The sequence below is a fragment of the Platalea leucorodia genome, assembly GCF_965183815.1.
Source record: "Platalea leucorodia genome assembly, chromosome: 7".
Taxonomy (NCBI): domain Eukaryota; kingdom Metazoa; phylum Chordata; class Aves; order Pelecaniformes; family Threskiornithidae; genus Platalea; species Platalea leucorodia.
Genome location: NC_138829.1, coordinates 4,987,635 through 5,000,883, shown reverse-complemented (window position 1 = coordinate 5,000,883; position 13,249 = coordinate 4,987,635). Strand labels below are relative to the sequence as shown.

Genomic DNA, 13,249 nt, shown 5'->3' with positions numbered 1-13,249 from the left:
TCTCAAAGCCATAAGGGAGGCAGCTCATCTCGCAGGACCAGAGGTGCCTTATTGCACTTGACGAGGCAGGTGGGAGAAATTAAGGGCACGTTACATGTGCTCGCTAAAAAGCACCAGCTGGAGGTGCGTTATCTTTGCAAGGTCTAAGTCGCAGCCGCTCTGACTCCCCATTGACCCTCAGCCCTGCGGAGGGGAGCAGGTTGGGTTTGCAGGGCTCAAGCATATGAGGGCACCCCGACTTCTCTAGCCCTTTGCACAGGAGGGAGCAAACCCCTGCGGACAGCCCTGCCGAGGGCAGGGGGAAGGCTCAAAGGGGTAAAAAAAATCACAGCGGGGAGGGATGGCAGCGCTGGGGTGTTTGAAGGCAGCTGCGCTGGGCCCCGCTCCCCGACCGGCCCCACCTGCGCCCGGTGCCGCCCCTCGGGGTTAAAGCCGGGCCCGGGGGGAGGCGTTGGGGGGCCCGGGCGGGCGGCTGCGCCCATGGACGGCGCGTCGCCGCTGGAGCGGTACCTGGAGCGCTGCGGTGGGCAGGTAAAAGGGAGAAAAAAAAGAAATACGGAAAGAAAAAGGAGCTTTGCGTTGGCCGGGAATCGAACCCGGGTCAACTGCTTGGAAGGCAGCTATGCTCACCACTATACCACCAACGCCGCGGTGAACGCCGTTTCCCGCCCGCATCCCAACTGCAGCGCTCCCGCCCTGCGGGGCTCCTCTGCCCCGCCGGCCTGGCCGCCATCTTCGGCCCAGCCCTCAGCAGGGGAGTGGTGGGTCGTGATGGTGCAGAGCTGCTGGGAGCATGGAGGAGCCCTGGAGGGGCTCTCATCTGCTGCAGGAGGAATGCTGCTGTGTTTAAACTCTTTCTGTGGAGTGGTGTTAGGGCCAGCCTGTGTACTGGGGTGTGTTGGCGCTGAGGGGGCAGGAGGCTCGGGTGTCTTCATGGTGGTTGGTAAATGTTTGCAAAAATATCTCTTCTTGGTATTTAGAATAGTCCTCCTGGTCTTGGGTGGTTGCAGAGACAACAGGGTGAGGGACTGGGAGAGGGCTGGGCTCCACAGCTGAGCATCATCTTCACCCAGGGAACACAACTTCTTTACTTACATCCTGCTGTAAACTGTTTTTCAGCTCAGAAAATGGTTTTAGCACAGGCTGTTTAAACCCAGAGACCTCCTAGTGGCAGTCAGTAAAGCCCTCTGAATATGGCCCTATAAAGTATAGAATGTGGTGAGGTATAACCAGGGTTTTACAAATGCTACTGAGCTTTTTGTATTTCAGACTTGCTGGGATACTTGATAACAGCAGATGTGTGAGAGACCACTGCAGAAAGGAAAAAAAAAAAAAATCCAAGGCTGTTGCTTAAAGCAGCTGGATTTGATTTATGTGTACCTGGGCTGCAGGGATTCCTGCAGTGGAAGTGAAAATGGCTGTTTCCCCCCAAGCTGCCCCAAACTGGGTGATCTCAGGCAGGATCTATGTGCAAAACCCCCTTCCTGGAGCTGCTGGGAGATGTCCAAAGCTATGCAGTTGATGGGGCCTTCAGTGAAGTTAATTAACCCAGAGTCTATAGCAATAACCCTTGGCAGCCAGCCCAATATAAACATGGTCTTGTGCCCCATTTCACAGCCTCTGAGCATCTGTCTAACAAGAAGGCAATCTTCCCCAGCACTTAACCCTATACGGGCTTTTTCCCAGGCCAATTCTATGCAAACCTGATGAGAGAGAAACAGAAGGCAAATCTTCCTATCTACTTCACGCCGTTTACTTTCTGTCGCTTTTCTCGGTTTGTTTTTCAGCTGTTTAATGCTTTCAGCCTTATATACCACTCACTTCTCCATCAGCTTCTTTCTTTAAGCTATGCTACAAACTGTCTGCTTTACATATAACTTTTTTACTATTATTTCTCACATTCTCTGATGCCCCTTAGTGTGATGTGTGAGTAGTCCCACAGGCTCGCAGTGATGAGGCTTTTTTGGTACCGTCTTCTCTGCGTCATGGATCACGCAAAACTTTCCTATTAGCTCCTGTGCAGTCTACCGGCGGTCTTGCAGAGACTCTGCCTTCCTCTGTTGCGAACTTCAAAAATATCTATTTCAAACAGAAGTATTTTAGCTATTCCATAGTATGTTGTTATTTGCAACTGTTAATACATTTGTATCTGACCTCTTAATTGCCACATACTGCTCTTGGATCCAGTTTTCCGAAGAGCCAAGGGGTTAAGGAGTACCCAGTCTTATTCAGTAGCATTCTGCCCTGAATGATCTCGTGCCAGGCTCTCCATCTAGAAGTCAGTTTTAGAAACAGTTTTGAACCTCGGTGTTCATGATGCTTTCAGAGCTAGACCTGATCACGTCTGTATTCAAGCTAGTAAGGGTTCTCTGGGAGGATTTGTCACTTAGTAAGAGTTTTCCAGGTGTCTACAGGCAACTATACTGCAAAGCAGGAGCAGAGCTCTCCCAGTGTGCACGGCTGCATTGCTGAGTGAGCTGATTAGCACAGAACATGGAGCAGCGCTCGCTCAGGGCTGAAAAGCATTGATCTGGAAACCCCGCTCCTGCTGGAGCGCAGGCGGTTGCTGCCAGCTCGAGGGCCTCCGTCTTCTGCGCCATTCCCTGTTCTGATTTGTGCTTGGACTTTTCAAGTCCTTTTGGCTCTTGAGCCCAAAAATGCCTAAATGCACACAAACCCTCCTGTATGGATCATCTAGTCCAAGCTGTCACCTGCTCTGGGTATTGGCAGAAACCACCTTCTTGGAAGAAGCTTTCCACTAACTAGAGGCTTATGCCCTAATGGATAAGGGAGTAAATCCTTCCTGAACTCGTGCCTCTTCAATATTATGATGCTTTTTAAATAGCTTTTAATAATAAATAGCTGATAAAGAAGGACATTAGTATGCAAGAACTTGCTTGCAGATATGTTGCATGCTTGATCTGGGAAAGAAAGCTGGCTTTGCTGGCTGTGTCTCACTTAAATTAGTCTGGTGACCTCCAGCAGCTGCAAGAATGAACTGCTCGTGATTCTGTGAGCTGCTGCCCTCTGTTGCACAAACCCAACACTGACACTGTCCCCTGTTAGCAGGGAGGGGAAATAGTCACAGACTGAATGGGAGTTAAAGCCAGCCAGAAAATGCCAGCTCCTTGGAAAAACCGATGAGCAGTTATGTTGGTAATGTGCATACCTGAGTACGACAATGGCTGTGAAGGGCAAAAGCCGATGTTGTTCCTCCAGTCACTGCTGAAGGTATACAGTATTTCACAACTTGTGGTATTCCAGGAGTACTCTAGACTGCCTTTGAAGCAGGGTGGGAAAATGCATATCTCCACCATTGGAGTTATCTGGATTTTTATATGCTGATAGGCAAGCAAGCAACATGCTTTCAAATCTTAAGTTTATTCTTTTGCTATAATATGTAAGGGGGAAAGTTATTTCTACTTCCTCATTGAATAGATTAATCTTAATTTACTCTCCCAGCTAATGTTTTAATAGAATATTCTTAATGACACTTTTTCTTAATTCAAGGATGACCTCTCTACTAGTCCTCAGCTGTTTGCTCCCATGAGCCCTTACGATGTAGACCTTCCAATTCAAACAACTGAAGATGTCTTGTTCGGTTCTCAATTTAATCAGCCCAAAGAGCTTCCAACAGACTTTTCCTCTGTGGACCTCAGCTTTCTTCCAGATATTACCCAAGACAACAAAGAACAAACCCTATCTGAAGATGGTCATGAAATGCAAAAAGAGCTTGATGGGGCAATATCAAGAAACGAGGACAGCGGTATCTTCATGGCTGAAAGCAGCTTGTCATATCCAGATGCAACTCAGCCATCTCCTGAAGCATCTGGCATCTGTCCTCCTCTGACACCAATGACGCCTATGACCCCAGTGACACCTGCATCGGAAAGCTCTGGCATAGTTCCTCAGTTACAGTAAGTTTATGTATGTATTATATACATAGCCTATATAATAGTCATAGTTTCACTTAAACTGCAAGGTGCTGCTCTGACTTCTCACTCGGAGAATGTAGCAGGTGTCGTTTGGTCTTAAATAAGCCTGCCCAAAAAACTAGAGGGGCAATTATTCCTCTTTGAGGAGAGGCGGAGCAAATGAACTGACAATACTGGAAGGCAACTGGATCCTGTGCTGATCGGTGCAACACGAAACCGGCACAGAACAATACCCAGCTTAGCCAAACAGGGGAGAGTGGACTTGATAAACGTGCTGGGTGAGTATCTGAAATGCCTCTGGCTTGTTAAGGGGGAAAGTCTCTTCTGGGAGATAGGAGATGAAGTCTCTCAACGGCAGGTTCGGTACAAATTATTTATATATAGCATGTACTGCTAGTTACTTCAGTCTGCAGAATGAGAAGATAAATAATACTTGAAAAGGAGAATTTCTTCCAGCAAGGAGAATGTTAAGGACGACAGCAGACTCCAGGGGTTTAAAGATGCTGCACTCAGAAAAGCAAACCAACAACAGTCTGAACTGAGCAAGGGAAAGGGGCATGAAAAGTAGTCTGAGAAATTCTGGCCTCGTTAAAAGATCCTGTCCTGCCTAGGCTAGAGCAACTATGGAGTAGTTTATACCTGTAGAGAATAATATACCCTTACCTACCTTAAGAGTGCTGTGGTAACTCTGTAAACACTCAGTAATGGTTCAATTCAAAGCTGTAAAAGACTTCAGTGATGTAGTTATTGGAAGACTCAAACTTAGTATTCAGGGACTAATAATTTCGTACCTTGTTGTATTTCTGAAACTGTAATTTTGGTATTGAATTACTTAAGTTTTGCCAAAAGTAGCTTAATGCTAGAGTGGGAAAGAGGCAGGCAGGAAATCAGTTGATGGCAATTATTAGTTGGAGTGTGACTTCACATTAAGTTAATAATGTTGGGGGTTGGCTCTGCAGTGACTTGCTTTTGCAATAAGAAAATTCCTCTCTCGTTCCTCAGGAATATAGTGTCAACTGTAAACTTGGCTTGTAAACTAGATCTGAAGAACATAGCTCTGCATGCCAGAAATGCAGAGTATAACCCAAAGGTAAATCTTCAGGACTCTTAAGCTTTACCCTCTCACTCCCCTTTCTCAGTGCTGCTGGATTCTAACATACAGATTCACCATGAGCTTTGTCCCTTTTCTCATAGTACTGTCTTGACCCAAAGAGAAAGTCAAAAAATTCTGCAACTTGAGCCTGTTAAGTTAAAAGAAATACAGGGGGCCACAAGGAGACTTTTTTTTTCTTTGAATAAAGCCCTAGCAATGAGATGTTACCAAGCTGTTTAAGAAAGGAGATGAACTCTCCCACCTGTGGCCAGCTACCCTCCAGCTGAAAGGGCTCAAGTAGCCCTTACTGGTGGGGTTAAAACTGAATTAAAGAGAATTACTAGAGTCAGACTGGTATTACATGATACTTTTAGCAAGTGGCCTGGACTGCAGAAACTTACTGAGAATAGATTGGGTTTCTGCAAGTGACTCTGGACTGCTCAACAAACTGTAAGGGACTAGGCAGTGGTCCTGTGACTACAGTCTTAAGCCCCCTGGTCCTATAGGGGTGGAAAATAACTTCAGGGTGGTAAATGAACACTTAGCACAAAGCAAATGCACGCTGTGTTGAGCTTTCAAAGTGACAGTTCTTGATAGAATGAACAGAAATACAGTACTGGCAAAATCTCTCAGTGGGACTGTGAGGTCTTCCTTTGAATTTGTAGAGGTTTGCTGCTGTGATCATGAGAATCAGGGAACCACGAACAACAGCCCTCATCTTCAGTTCAGGAAAAATGGTCTGCACAGGAGCCAAAAGGTATTTTTTGTTTTTCCTTCCCTCTAAAGGTCTGGGTCTTGCAGCTATGCCTATATTCTGATGAAAAATGTCAGAAAACGTTGTTTAAATTATCTAGCAGAGGGCTGTCATAATTGCAAGAAAAAGATGAAGCACTGGCATTGAAAAATGTCTAGCTTTCTTCATGATGGCAGTTTAGTAATTACTGAACTGCGTGCTTCTGGCCCTGAATATAGATTGAGCTGAGCAGACATTAGCAGAAAAGCTGCTAAAATGCCCAGGAATTGTTAAGGGGTTATTTGCATTTCTCGCCGACTTTAAAGTGAATTAGGACATAACTTGTGTCTGTCAAGTCCCTCTTCAGTGTCTGGGTTCACCAGTCAACACATCTGCCTCTAGAGAAAATGAGAATTGGAGAAAAGCAAAGATTATTTCTGTACTTTGAAGCTCTTTTCCTAAAGTTCAGCAGCTGCCTTGATTTTTTTAATGTCCCTAAACTGTCAATGAGATAATGCATTAACTTGCAGCTTAGGAGACCTCTTCTCCAACCCCTGCCACCTTCCCAGCTAGCTAGATGACTGTACTGGTGTCTGCAGTCTCCCTTTGGATCAGCTCTGAGAAGCTGTTGTAAGGAACTGAGAAACCTCTGAAGAGGGGAACTCCTGGGTGATGCAACGTGCTCCACTGTGCTCAAATAGACCACAGGAAAGGGAATGACAACGTGCCTCTTTCCTTTTAGCTCCCTGAAGTGGCTCTGGGGAGAGAGGCTTGCTATTTTAAGCAGTAGCATATCTTTTTCTGGAGGACAGATTAGCACGGTGGTGGCTCTAAACTGACTTCCAGCTTGAGAGCAGAAGAAAGCACTAATCAAAGCTGCTCTCCCCTTCTGCTCTTCCTTCAGTGAAGAGCAATCACGGCTCGCAGCCAGGAAGTATGCGCGTGTGGTGCAGAAGCTTGGGTTCCCTGCCAAGTTCCTGGACTTTAAGATCCAGAATATGGTTGGGAGCTGTGACGTGCGGTTCCCCATCCGGCTGGAAGGCTTGGTTCTCACTCACCAGCAGTTCAGCAGGTATGTGGAAGTTAGAGTTACAACCCCGTGCAACTTGGAGCAGTGTCTTTGTAAGCTGCAAACAGACTCAAATTCTGAGGCTGTACAAGCCTGGCAAACGAGAGTAATAATTAACTGGATACTGAATATCAAGCATGTCTTTTTTGCTCACCAAAAGACATGCTCACTGGTTCAGAAAGCATGAAGTGGCTGTAGACACCCTGTGTTACAATAAAGATAGTAAGGTTTATCTTCTGCAATAACTCCTGTTCCAAGCGGGGCACAGGCCAAAATGAGCCTCTGCGTAATTGCCAGGATGAGGTACAGCAGCGAGCAGTAAAGCTTCCAGCGCGTGAAACCCTGACTGACACAGTTCAACAGTGAGGGGCTCTTTGAAGTTGCCCTCCCGCGTGGTGTTTGCTGCTTTCTCCCTTGCAGGGACACCATAACCACCAGCTTTAGAAACCTTGCACCTGAGAGCATGCTACACCAAGCGTTCGGTCACTTCTGGGGTAAACTGGATGCATGTGAGGTCTGGTGAAGTGCTGAAGAAGTGCAAGAAGCTCCTGGGTTCTTTGCTCAGTTGGTTAATGAAGAGATTCTCTTTTGTAAAAGCTTTCTTTGACCATGAATATTGTTGTTTGACACAATCTTCAGTGTTGCTCCATATCAGCAGAGAAACGTGCACCAGAAACTCATTAATCTGAGCCGTGTTGGTGATCAGAATTTTACGAGTCTCCTGTTATTGCCAAGTGCAATATCAAACCTTAGTGGGTATCTTTTCTTCACTGCAGACCATGTCAACAGGAAAATAACTGGTCTTGATTAAACAATTCAGGTTTAATTGGAGCAGCTCTTAAGCTACTTGAACCTGGTCTATGCTCCATTGTGAACCTTTAATACTAAGCAGGCCTCTTAACTCTGGTCAAACCAGATGCCTATCTGCAAGGATAAGGTTTCTAAACTTCAGGCACAAAGCCAGATTCCAGCTGCAAAATACAGAACTGAAAATATGGTGTGTTTCTGGGATATCGCTTCAGTTCTTTCTGTCTGGATGTCTATTAGCCATCAATTTAAAATAAACCTGTCGTTGAGTGATGGGCATGCTGTGCCTTCAAGATGGGCTTGTTCAGAACTAGTTATTGCTATCACTGAGGAAAGGGTGAAGATTTCAGCACTGACAAAATCAAAATTCAGTTGTGTCTTTTATTAGCACTGCATTTAATATTTTGCATTTAATTTGGGGTCTAAATATATATTAAAGATTCACTTGGCTGTCATCTTGTCTTAGTCGCACAAGATGCTTCCTGATAAGGGCTCTTTGCAGACTCAGAAGGATTTGAGTACTGTTTGAAGATTACAAGAAGGGTTTCAATGCTATGGAAAATCAGATTCAGAAGTTGCTCAGAAATCTTTAAAAGTAAGCAGGAAGAAGAACTACCAGCTCCAGCTGGGATTACCAGGTTTCTCTGGAAGATGTCTAAAACTGGACCTGCCTCTCTCTGGGGAGCTAGCTAAAATCTGTGGGTTTAATTACTCTATTGTTAGTATAATTAAAGAGCGCTTTATGCATACGACATTGAAACAGTATTTGCATTTTACTAATCTTACCTGCTTGCTTTGAAACAGCTATGAACCTGAACTGTTTCCTGGCCTTATCTATAGGATGGTCAAACCAAGGATAGTGTTGCTTATCTTTGTGTCGGGGAAAGTTGTACTGACTGGTAAGTGGTCTCCCTCTGCGTATCTGTAATCAAGTGCTACCACATCTTCTGGGAAAGTGTTTAAATTGAACATCAGCTAAACTAATATCTTGCCACAGTAAAGCCACTCAGTGATCTTTTTTAATGCCTACTGCTGCTTATCTGTGTTTTCTGCAGATAATGATATCAGTATTGTTGCACTAGAATTCTTCGTTGCTTCATACAGTGTCTCAAATTTCCATGTCGTTAAACTTGAGTATCTTTATTCAAAGTATAATTCCGTGTGTCAGTGTACAGAATCCCACCAGGATGCTGACATGCCAGTAACTACTCAGTCACTTAAATACGAATGTCACGATAAGCCATTTAAAATTGTTAGGACAGGAAGCAAACTGCTTAAAACACTTCACTGACAACATTTAGTAGGGATTATTAGAGGAAAGGGCGGAGATCTAACAACTCGTTCCAGACTGTTTGGCAAAACACTCATGAGGCAAAAGGCTTGCTGAGTAAGTGTGCTCAGCAGGTATCTGCGCCTCAGATCCCATGTCAAAAAAGCTGAATTCCTGAGTGCGTGTTCCTAATGCGTTTTTTTGTAAAGCTCACTAAAATACTTTTATTCAGGTGTATTGAAAGGTAATGGTACTTGTTCCCAGAGGACCCAAATGCTATATGTATATTCACAACGCAGCTTTGAGGTACCTGAAAGACAAAAGAGAAGCGCTTGCCTTTAGCCAGAGATTCTTACAATCGTAAATCACGAATGAGCTTGGCTGACTGAAACATGGGGCACTCATACAAACCTTGAATGCTTCCCCCTCCAATGTCCCCCCACCTTCGTCTTGGGTCCAGTAAAATCTGGCCAGTTCCATTCCACTGGTACTCGCATTTTTGGATACACTAATTGCAACACCCTTGGAGTGCAGCAGGCCCGGAAGGACCGAGGCGAGTCCTTGTCCGCGAACACTGGGCCCAACTGTAATGACAAAATGGAATCTGCCTAGCTGTAAGGGTTTTTTTTTTTTTTTTTCCCCTTGTAAAGAAAGTAACTTGAAAGTAACTTTACTTTTGAAAGTAAAAGTTGTAGTAATGCAGATGAATTAGTTGTGTCCAAGTGTTCTGAGGGAAAGGTTTACACGTTCACCCTGAGTGCCACAACTGCTAGTTCACTTAAACGCAGGTTTTTTGTAGCGAACGGTTGTTGCACTGGCATGGCAGAGTAGTGTCACTGTCAAGGAATGTTCCTGCCTACTGCAGTACAGTTAGTGTACAAGGCTTGGTATGAAATATTTGCTTGCAGTAACACGGAAAAGGCCAGCTTTGAAATCACAGGTGCCCTAACGCAGCGTAAAAATACAAATGCTCCTCAGAACTGGAGGAGGGGAGTTCTCAAACTGTGGATCAGCTTCCAGTAGTGAAATAAATGCCCTTCATTTCTTGTTTCTATCTTTCCACTTACCTCGCCAACAGGCAGAGCTGTTACTGTTGAGCAGATAATACCATGGTTCTTCTCAGGTTTTTTTTCCCCCAAAGGCAATGTTTTGCATCTGTCAAGAGTAGCCAACTGCTGTTTTGGTTCCACAGATTAAACAAAACCAGTCTAGTCTTACAGCAAAGCAAGCTAGAAATTGGTGGCAGAAGTATGATAGAAATTCTGCCTTAAACTAATAGTAAGTTGCTTTTAAACTCCTGTGTTGCTTCATGGTTTGTAATCTTATCATTAGGTTTGAGTTGCATTCAGTTGTTCTCAACACTCTGTTAATTCTTAACGTGTTTTTTCCTAAATGTCTTTCTAGGAGCAAAAGAGCGTTCTGAAATCTATGAGGCGTTTGAGAACATCTACCCCATTCTAAAAGGTTTCAAGAAAGCATCATAGCATGGCCCATAAAGCAAGTAAGAACAATACTTGGGTTTGTATTACTGTGCACGGAACAGAAGCAAGGGTGTTGCTGGACCCCATTTTACGGTTGTGGATTATTAAGCAAATGATGCTATTCTGAACGCTATAAATGCTGATGCCTTTCTATAGTTTGTGAAATGGCTTTTTTGCTTTCAGATTAGCTGTCTGTTAATCCGCTGGAGTTCTGACAACTTCTGCCAAGCTGAAAAAAATTGGCGAATGTACTTTTAATAGAACGCATATTGAGGTGGCACTTAAAGTATTTTGTAATACCATGTCTCTCTTCCTGAATCAACACTGCACTTCAAACGAGCTTTATCAAAATCCTCAGCTCTAGGTGTACTGAAACCTAGCTCCTGCAATGTTGTACTTTCATCTTGAAACTCAAAATATATTTTTGCCTACAATATAGTCTACAAAATCCAGCATGACTTGATGTCAGTGTTTTGAAGACAGTGATTGTAGAGGCCACGTACCAAATCCCTCCGGTCCTACCAGCTGGATAAACTCTTGTGTGTTATGGTGTCGGTACTCCTGTTCCAGGGAAGACATTTGAGGGCCCTGGCAGTGCTGGAACACACCTAGAAAGTCTGGGGGCGGAGGGGTAGCTAAGCAAATGATCTAATTTGGCACGACACAAATCAGATTTTAACAAAATGGTACCCATGTGTAATGCTCAAGTCCCCTCAGCTGATGGGAGTTTGTTGCTTGGCCCAGACAAAAACATGTTGGTTAGGAACTGCCTTTAAAATGGGCTTGAGGAAAATACAGTGGGGGTTCTTGTGTTTGGTTTTTTTTTTTTTTATCTCCAAGGGAACTCAAGGCTTCCTTTGCAAAAGGCGGCATGCTCAGACTGGTGATGTGACTAGGAACAGTGCAAAGATTATCCCTTGACTGTTCTGGTACCTCCCGTGATTCCCTGGAAGCAAGGGGGTGTGTGTGTGTGTGCGTTTGTTTTTCCCAGAACGGGGCTTTGGCCCCGCTGGAGTTTGTCTTGTGTCCTCCCCTGTTCCCTGCTGAAGATGGGACAGATATGTCAGGAAACTCCCTGAGCCACTAGAGGTTGCTGTCAGGTGACTTAAGCGTAACCCAGGCCAAGTCTGTCCCTCTCGGGCAATGGCTTAATACAGAACAGGCTGTCGGCGTCCTGCTGGGCTTAGTTTTGCTGTCACGAGTTTATTTCTGATTTGGCAAGGATGTGATTCCAACTTCTGTGTCTGCGATGTCTCGCAAGTGCTTTTGTAGCTGTCTCGCCGCTCCTCTGGAAAAAAGTTTGAAAAACTTCATGCGCTTCCTTATGATAAACTGGTCTTAACTATGTTATCAGTTCCTTTGTCACAGGCAAACTGTGCGTTTCCACACTCAAATCTATTCTAAACAGAGGCTTGCTTTTCTGTTTGTTTTCTGGTGCTGTAGACTTTCCACAGCTATGGGCTGGACTTCTATTTGCACTGTAGCTGTAAAAGCTGATAAGCGTTGAGTTACAATATTCTTCTCCAAGTGAAAAACAACCTGCTCTTACTGGGATGCTGGAAAAAGTTGATCTAAGATGAGCCCTCTTCAAGAAATTGCATTTTAATTAAGAGCCACATAATTTCACCAGTAAAGTTAATGCTCTTTAGAAGTGTGGATAAAGTCTTAAAGATAAGAAGTGGGCTCTGTGCCTTTTCACTGAGCTGATAACGTAATGTTTGCTATGGCAACTCTTGTCTTAAAAAACACAGGTTTGGCTCTACCTGCATAGTGCTGTTCATGTTTTGTAGCACTAGGAAGAGGAAACAATATAGGCTGGGATTCTCTCATTTTCTTTTTTTTTTTTTAAACTGGGACATGTTTTGGTTTTGTTGTGATTTTTTTTTAAGGGGGTATTGCTTTAAGTTATTCTGCCTTGTGTGGACTCTGTTTCCCTTCCAGTTGCCTGGTGTTTCCCACTCTGGCCTCGCACAGAGGACTGACGTCTCGATGCTAGCTGATCGTACGCACTTAACTCGATTCTGGCTCCAGCCTGGAGCCTGGGGTGAGGAAGCCTGCTACCCTGTCACTCTTAAGGATGCGTATCAATATTTGCCACTCTTATACAAATTGTCCTCGATATTATTGTAAATATAACCCCAGGGGACTGACTTTGATCGGCGTACGTAGCCCACGCGGCAGTGTCGCTGGCTGGCTGCGGTAGGGGCCCCCCTTGGGGCTGCAGCAGCTGGAGCCCCACCGCTGCCCCACCCTGGGAAGCCAAACGCCTTGCAGAGCAGCAGAACCTGTGTGAGGTTCATGTGGACACCCAGCACCCCAGGCAGCAGAATACAACCCCCTGCTTACTGCAGGCTTCAGTAAGCACCATGGCAGATCGGCTGTGGATGCTGTCTATCTTTGGGTTGTTTTGTTGGGTTTTTTGTTTGTGTTTTTTACTTCATCTCTTGCAAAGACAAGAAAATGGCATGCTTTCCTTCCCAGGCCCAGTGGGGCTGGGCTGCCTGCCCTGTACCACTGTGGGGCAGGGCCTGCACCTCTGCTCACCCGCCACAGAGAGTCACAGAATTGTTTAGGTTGCAAAAGACCCTTAGGATCATCAAGTCCAACTCTTAACCCAGCACTGCCAAGCCCACCACTGAACCATGGCCCTCAGCACCATGTCTACCTGGCTTTCAAATGCCTCCAGGGATAGGGACTCAGCCCCTGCCCCGGGCAGCCTGGGCCAAGGCCTGACAGCCCTTTGGGGGAAGAAGGTTTTTCCCAATACCCAACCCAACCCTGCCCTGGCGCAGCTTGAGGCCGTTCCCTCTCGTCCCATCGCTTGTTCCTGGGGAGCAGAGACCGACCCCCCCGGCGCCAGC

General features: G+C 45.4%; 1 protein-coding gene across 1 annotated transcript; it reads left to right on the top strand.

Annotated features, from left to right (window-relative positions):
- Positions 1 to 480: 480 nt before the first annotated feature.
- On the top strand, positions 481 to 10,391 carry TBPL2 (TATA-box binding protein like 2; the record flags this gene model as incomplete). Its single annotated transcript, XM_082318783.1, has 7 exons — positions 481 to 531; positions 3,505 to 3,917; positions 4,938 to 5,025; positions 5,694 to 5,785; positions 6,666 to 6,833; positions 8,442 to 8,536; positions 10,312 to 10,391. 7 exons carry the CDS (start codon positions 481 to 483, stop codon positions 10,389 to 10,391), a joined length of 987 nt encoding a protein of 328 aa, XP_082174909.1.
- Positions 10,392 to 13,249: the final 2,858 nt, after the last annotated feature.